The sequence below is a fragment of the Centroberyx gerrardi genome, chromosome 9, assembly GCF_048128805.1.
Source record: "Centroberyx gerrardi isolate f3 chromosome 9, fCenGer3.hap1.cur.20231027, whole genome shotgun sequence".
Lineage (NCBI taxonomy): Eukaryota > Metazoa > Chordata > Actinopteri > Beryciformes > Berycidae > Centroberyx > Centroberyx gerrardi.
Window position 1 is genome coordinate 6,058,165 of NC_136005.1, and position 7,613 is coordinate 6,065,777.

General features: G+C 40.4%; 1 protein-coding gene across 1 annotated transcript; it reads right to left on the reverse strand.

Moving 5' to 3' along the window:
- Positions 1 to 263: 263 nt before the first annotated feature.
- Positions 264 to 5,878, reverse strand: LOC139918648 (hydroxylysine kinase-like). The gene is made up of 5 exons (XM_071908067.2): positions 5,875 to 5,878; positions 4,274 to 4,582; positions 2,743 to 2,885; positions 1,042 to 1,222; positions 264 to 700 (listed from the first exon to the last, which is right to left on the reverse strand). The coding sequence occupies exons 1-5, from the start codon at positions 5,876 to 5,878 to the stop codon at positions 264 to 266; spliced, it is 1,074 nt and encodes a 357-aa protein (XP_071764168.2).
- Positions 5,879 to 7,613: the final 1,735 nt, after the last annotated feature.

Consider the following 7,613-nt stretch of genomic DNA (forward strand, 5'->3'; position numbering starts at 1 on the left):
TAAAATTTGTTTGGCAAATATAGTCCAGCAATATAGAAAAGTAAAAACTTTTTATACAAGGAGCTAAATTAGAAGCACAAGATGTCATACTAAACAAAAAAGAAAAACAAAATCAAATCAAAAGTATTTCCCAGGTGTGTTTTGGTTTGATTTTCTGACAATAGGCATTCACTTTTAAGGTTACAGTATGGTTTGTGTTGGGATCCAAATATTCAAATGCAGATGTATTTTCTGGCCATTCACTGACGAACGTTGACATTCCCTTACGACTTGTATGCCCTTACGTCTTGGAACCATTTCCTCTCTACCTCCTCCTTGCCCAGCTCCCAGAGTTTCTTCAGAAGCCGAGTCCCACTTTGGGCGGTGGTCAGGTAGTACTCGCTGTCCTCCGGGTGCTTTGAGGCGTTGTGCCGACCGATGACCAGAGACTGGCAGAAGCGGCAGAGCACCAGCAGGTAGAGGGCGTCCCGTTCCGCCTGGCTGAGGGGCATGATGCTCTCCCAGCCCGCTAACACCGCTCCGCCGACATCCAAAGGACTGGGGTTCTCCAGCATCAAGTACATGATTGAAACCGCCACCTCAAACACAAAGCAGTTGATACTGAGAAGAGCAAAGTCCAGGATGCCTGAAACTTCATAGCCCCCATTGTCAACGGGTTTCACGATGATATTCTGGTCGCTGAAGTCCCCGTGAATTATTCCTGTGAAAGATAAGGAAAATGTTATTCATTTCTTGCCTTTAAACGTAAGGAGAACTAGTGAATTTATCTGAGGTAGTGGCACCATTCCAGTATTGGTGCATGTCAGGCAAATTCCAGGCATGGATTAATGGAGAATTTCCCAGATAAGAAGACAATAGCGGCATTTTAGCTGCCGCCGGTGTCAGCAAAAGCAGTCGAGCGGCACCAAACACCGCTGGTGTAGAGAGGCATTTATGTCACTGGGTTTTGCCCTTGCCGCTGATGGTGATTTATTAGGTGAAAGGAATTCCAGCGGACGCGTGGAAATAAAAGGAACTTGATTGCTATCTGGTTTGTATTACCTTTTCTGAAAGAGCTGAGTTTGGGCTGCACACAGGTCTTGTACTGTTCCATGACTGCTTTGATCACTTGCTGCAGGGGATCCCCATCCATCGCTGGCAGGTAGGGCTCCAGGAGAGGGGTGTTGGACAAACTCCAAATCATCTCATCTCTTTGTAAGACGCCCAGGTTTGGAGATGTCATCTGAAAACATGACATTTTTTCCGAACTATATGTTATTGCTCTTGTTGTTGTCTGTCCTGACTGTGTTGATCCCTCAAACTCATCAGATGTACTGTAATGTAGAAGTGTGAAGATGTGTGAGGAAATGTGACAGAAGGCAAAAACAGAGAGTTAAAGTCATAGTCAGAGTAAGCATAATCGCATTAAATCGTGGAGTATTCCGATTTTAGTTGCATTATTGAAGGCCATTTTAGACATGTGTACACCTTAATCCAACTATGACTCTATTGGAGGATTTGCAGAGGATTTGGCTTTTTGCGAGACAAGCGGCATTCCGGCATTTTTGGGGTGAGGCTGAAACTGTCACCATGCTCAGGAAATGGATATCAGGATACTGAAGTTTTCAATAAAAGCTTAAAATGTCCGTGTCTCCAGTGATTCTCCTTTGTCCTGTCAATTGGACTTTGCTTAGCTGGAATATGAATGGAATAGTTCTATAAGCAACACATGGAACCATCTTAATCAGAATATTGTCTTGTTTAGAATAAGGCCAATAGTCGGATTATTACTGCTGTAAACGTAGTTAATGTCAACACTGCTAAAATCTCCATCTTAACAAGTCATTTAGATTTCCTTAGATGTGCCAAAACTCTAAGCTCTTTTAAAAGTGGGCTGAAAACTTTCCTTTTTTTCCCAAGCTTTTGACTAACCTTGTGCGCATGTATATAGGGATATATGTGTGTATATATACATATTTTAAATATATGTGTTTTTAGCACATTTTATATATATTTCATGTTGTTATCTCTACTATTTTAAAACATTCTTCTATTTTCACTGTTTTTCTGCATGTAAAGCACATTGAGTTTTCTTGTGAATGAAATGCGCTTTACAAATAAAGTATGACTCGACTGACTTATGGTGCATTCCATTGGAAGTCGGAGGTCGATAGTTCCGAGTTGGAATTACCGACTTCCGATCTAAATGCGTACCAGTGCGTCTTCTCGGGAAAACATGGACGCACGAAGCACAAGTCAACTGAATGGCGTTACATATGGAAACTATACAAAGTTGTTCCAACACGTTTTCCTAACACAAAAACTACATATCAAGTAAAAGTACGAATGGATGCTGTGACGTCAGCTGTGTTTATGTCGGAGAACTCGGGCAGAATAGATCTTCCCCGAATTTCCGACTGGGAATTCCGACTTGAACGACCGTTCTGTTGTACTTTTCCGTGTTGGAAGTTGTTTTTCTCCGAGTTCCGAGTGCAATGGAATGCACCATAAGTCTCTTATTGAGTCCTAAAAATCTTCTTTCTTGATAGTAGTGCAGTGATCTGCCTTATTCTGACTTGTTTCAAGATACTGACCCTCATTTCTAGAAAATTCCTATATTCCATTATCTCATCTCAATTGGCAGAATTTTTCCTCTTGGTTTCCGCAAAATAAGATTTGAAGGCTGAATATGAGACTAAATGACTTGTTAAGATGGATGTTTTTCGCAGCGAACAACTTCAATAGTGCTTCCTTTCAACCTACCTGTTGCAACATGTTATCCATGGTGGCGGCCATCTTGCCCACATGATAGAGAACTTGCGGTGAGGCAGGGGTTTGTGCGATGGTCGTTCCAGGCAGATAGGTCATCAGCCTCACACAGTAGGTCTGACTGCCAAATCCACAGTCTAACAAGGCAGGGCAGATATGTAAGCATTAGGCATTTACAGTCAGTGTTGCTGCATGTGAATGGTTTCGAACTTTCAAAATGGTCATCATAGGTAAATGTAATACTGTTTTTTTCATCTGTGTTCATTCACACTGCCAGAAAAAAAAAAAAAGAGTGCAGTTGTACCTTTTTTTCTGAGGCTGCAGAAGTGGTGCGGCAACAGTGCAAAGAAATCACCAGCACTGCTAGAGAAAACATGAACTAGGTCCAATTTCCGAAAACCTTGGAGGAACTCTTAACCACATAACGTGCAGGAAGAAACAACTCGTCAAAAATGTGTGTTGATAGGATGCCTTCCTCCTGGAGTATACTGTATGTGTCAGAATGGCCATGGGAAAGGCTATATTTACTGTTTGCTGTGTGTTTGCTGTGTTTCTTGTTTGTCATGTGCATAAGGATACTTTTATTTATGGATTTTGTACATACTGGTTTGGCTTTTTAATTGCAGGATCAATCCCATGGAGGAAAAACGACTGATGTAAAGTAAAACATAATGCTTTAAGGTATGAATGTGGCGTGGTTTTGACTGGCGGTTTTGTCTGCATGCAGCCCTGAGGATTCTTTGGTTTGTTTCAGTTTTCTGTTTGTCTCCAACCCCCAACCCCCCAGAAACATGACGAACGAAGAGCAATAGCATCACAAAGCAAGACAAATACCCTGCAGTCTAAAACAAACCAATTGAACAGACCACAAACATAGCAGTCAAATAAGAGTCAAATAAGAAAGTGCAGCAAGTAATATACTGTATGTATATACTATAAAGTGTGATGAGTTGGATTTTTGTTGCTGGAGTGCCAAAGACAATTTTCCATTGCATGTAATGTAGTGGACAATAAAGATTTATCTATCTATATTTATCTATCTATATTTTTTTGTTTTCCATTTCACTGAATGCCTTATTTTTATCTATTTATTTCTATGTACATACATTTTGGAAAATTGTTAAAAAGGACCGAAATAAATTACTACTACTACTAAATTACTACTACTATGTATCTATGTCTATATATTAACTGTTGAGTGATACACCGATCAAACATGAAAATCCTAATATACAGGGCAATTGTGCTGTCCCATCCAAGGCTAGTTGGTCTGTATCACACTTTTTTGATATGTGATACAAATTTGATATGTGCATGGTTGCAGGGAACAGCGACTGGAAGAGGTGGACATGGAGTGGGACACTTCAGACATTCTAAGTAGATTTTTAACAGCGACTTGAATCTTTTTTACATGTCCTCATGGGAGAAGGCGTGATATCAGAAGCTGGTTTGACCTACACTTCAAGATTTCCTCCAAGGTTTTGCATCGGTCATGTTCGGACTCAAGAAACAAGTAAGTTGGTACCTATCTCTTCCAGGCTCATTAGCTGCCCCTCGGCGGTGGGCAGGGCGGTCTGAGCAGGAAGCCCCCGCTGCTGGAGGAAGGCCATGGCGCCGGTCTGCACCTCCAGCAGGACGGGGTTCTTACTGTCCGCCGAGTTCATGACCTTCAGGAGGAACTCGGTGCCGTCCTCGTCCACCAGGAGGAAGTTCTGGTCGAAATAACTAGGCAGGTTGCTGATGTCAGTTACCACCAGTCCATAGAGTCGCTGGGCCAGCTCTTTTGCCTGCAGCTGGGTGAGGTGTGGCTTTGATTCGGCAGCGGTGGCCTGGTCTGCAAATAACAGCAAAATTACAACATAGATTTTTCATATCAGATATATTTTCAGTTCTGTTTTTGTTTATTTTGGTTTGCTCACTTCTTTGTCTCTTTTTAAGCTTTGTTTTTTTACTACCTCTGTCACAAAATTAAATCTCACTGGATCGGCGTGTACAACAGCGTGTTCCGATTCCTGCCAATATCCAGCAACTTCTCACAGCCGTTGAAGAGGAGTGGACCGACACTCCACAGGCCACAATCAACAACCTGATCAACTCTATGCGAAGGAGATGTGTCGCACTGCATGAGGCAAATGGTGGTCACACCAGATACTGACTGGTTTTCAAAAAATGCATATCTGTAGCCCTAGTCATGTGAGATCCATAGTTCAGTCTTTTTTCAAGATAAAACTGCACATTTTAGAGTGGCCTTTTATTGTGACCAGCCCAAGGCACACCTGTGCAATAATCATGCTGTTTAATCAGCATCTTGATATGCCACACCTGTCAGGTGGATGGATTATCTTGGCAAAGGAGAAGTGCTCACTACACAGAATTAAACAAATTTATGAACAAAATTTGAGAGAAATAAGCCTTTTGTGTGCATAGAAAAAGTCTTAGATCTTTTATTTCAACTCATGAAAAATGGGAGCAAAACCAAAAGTGTTGCGTTTATATTTTTGTTCAGTGTATAATTTTCATTTCATTGCAAGGATGCTCTCTTTTCATATGTCACCGGGTTGCTTGAGCTTCCTTTTTGCCCACTTTTTGTATCTGCAGATTAAGATTATATTTAATATTATTTCTAAGAGACTAATCAAAAAACGTATTGTTTAACAGCTTCCAGGAGATTCCTGGGCGGAAATATCATTGGACTCTTGGTATCTTGTCAGGTTGTTTTTCCAGCCTTCGACAGCCTCTCAGCAGCCTTTTCTAATACTTACAGAGCTCACTAGACACCAGAACACACAGCAAGAGTATGATAGCTTTCCTAAACCATTAGTCTATATTATTGACAGTAAATTTAAAATACAGCTGTGACTTTATCCTAACAACTATGAAGAGTTCAATTCTAAAATGAGTCATATTCTTACAGAATGATTATCACCCAAAAATTGAAACAAAGAATGATGTTTTTTTTAAAGGATAGTATGTAGCGTAGGTCCTTGGTTGACATTTTACAGATATTGTATTATGCATATTCTAATGAATTTAAGATTTCTGACATTAAATGGATGACTAATCTGCAATATCTGAACTTTTAATGGACTTTTCTCCCAGAAATGAACCCAAAATAAGTGCACTTACCCATTGTCTTTCAGTCAACTGGAAGTAAAAGTGAAAAGACTTTCTCCTCTTACATTTAAATGCCAAAAGTCGGTCAAACCAGATTATCAACCTCTCCAAAGAGTGGATGCTCTGCTTTCACTCAAAGATCTCCTTAGGAAAAAAGTTTCAGTGGGACTACCTGTTTAAAGGCAAAAAAAAAAAATAATCACTTGCTTACATAAATTTAGTCAGTCTTTCATTCATTCATTCATTCAGTCATACTACCTGTTACGCCCCACCGTTGGTTGGCCCTACGGGACGAACAACTCTACCGACACCTTTTAAAATACCCAAGCCGTGGGATTTATTAACATAAAGACATACAAAACAACCAAGACACTAAATCAAGACTACAAACAACCGTCAAAAGACAACAACACTAAATAAAATCCCAGGCTGAGAGGCAGCAAGACCAGCAGTCCAGCAAACCAGACGCCTCTCCCTGGAACAGGAGCCTGGAGCATTTAACCACTTCCTTTCCTGGGCCAGGTGGACCTCACTGAGGACTGATCAGGTGTAGAAGACCTGGGTGGAGCTATAGAGACAAGAGAGGAAAAAGGGACAAACAGCACAGGGAACACATACAGCCATAACACTACCTTCTCCTAAAGATCATTCACAAAACAGTGTGGTTACTTATCACTAAGAGAGGCCACTGTTGTGTCTGTAAAGTGAAGCGGCAGACAAGTCCACATCTGGCTGTTAACAGAGGCTGCAGAAACACCACACATACAGTACTGCCATCCTTAAAAAAAATGTGATATGAAACACAACAGTCTACAAAGGCCTCACGTACTTGGAGAGAACACTGTTGGAAGAATGTAATTAGATTCTTTATTACACCCAAAATTAAGAGCAAATGCATGTCTATAGCACAACCATGTTGGATGAATGTTGCACAAGTTCAGGCTTGTGTTCTGCTTTATTACAAACTGTAAAATGCCCAGCTACAGGCTTTTACTTGAACTCTGTTCTATATGCTGTTTTTATTCTTGATTTATTTTTTCTGTGCATTTGCCCTTTTTTATATAGTTTTTTCTTCTATATTTGTTGTTCACATTTTTATTTATTGCACACGTTTTTTTATCTTGTAAAATATTTTGTAACTTCACTTTTATAAGTGATCTATACGTAACAGTGTGCTACACTTGCAAAACTGGTAATTCATCAGTGTCTTGACTTCTTTACCTCTTTTTTTAAACTAAACAACCTGTCAAATGTACTGAGTTGAAGAAGGCGATTTGAGTAGAATTAATCAGAGCTAAGATTTATTACTTCCATCCATCGTCCATCTAATGGCTGACTTGCATCATGGGAAAAAATCACAATTGCAACACACATGCACACGCACACACACACACACACACACACACACACATTGATGAGAACCGCTGCCTTCAGTTGAGATTGAAATGCATTCTAATTTGTGTTTCTGTCTTTATGGTGAGCTAGTGTATGTTGCGTGGCAGGGTCCAGTCTCAGACACGCTCGACAAGTCTGGCAGGATTCTCTTGCTGACACTTTGTGGCTGAGGTGCAGTTTGCAAGCAACTACTTGATATATATATATATATGTATATATATATATATATGTATGATATCAATAAGTTGGCAACATTTGCCATGATGGCTATTTAGTTATTTCCACCAGTCACAGCGAGCAATTATCAGTATCCGTTTGCTGAAAATACTTGGCGGGTTGATGGCAGTTAATTATAA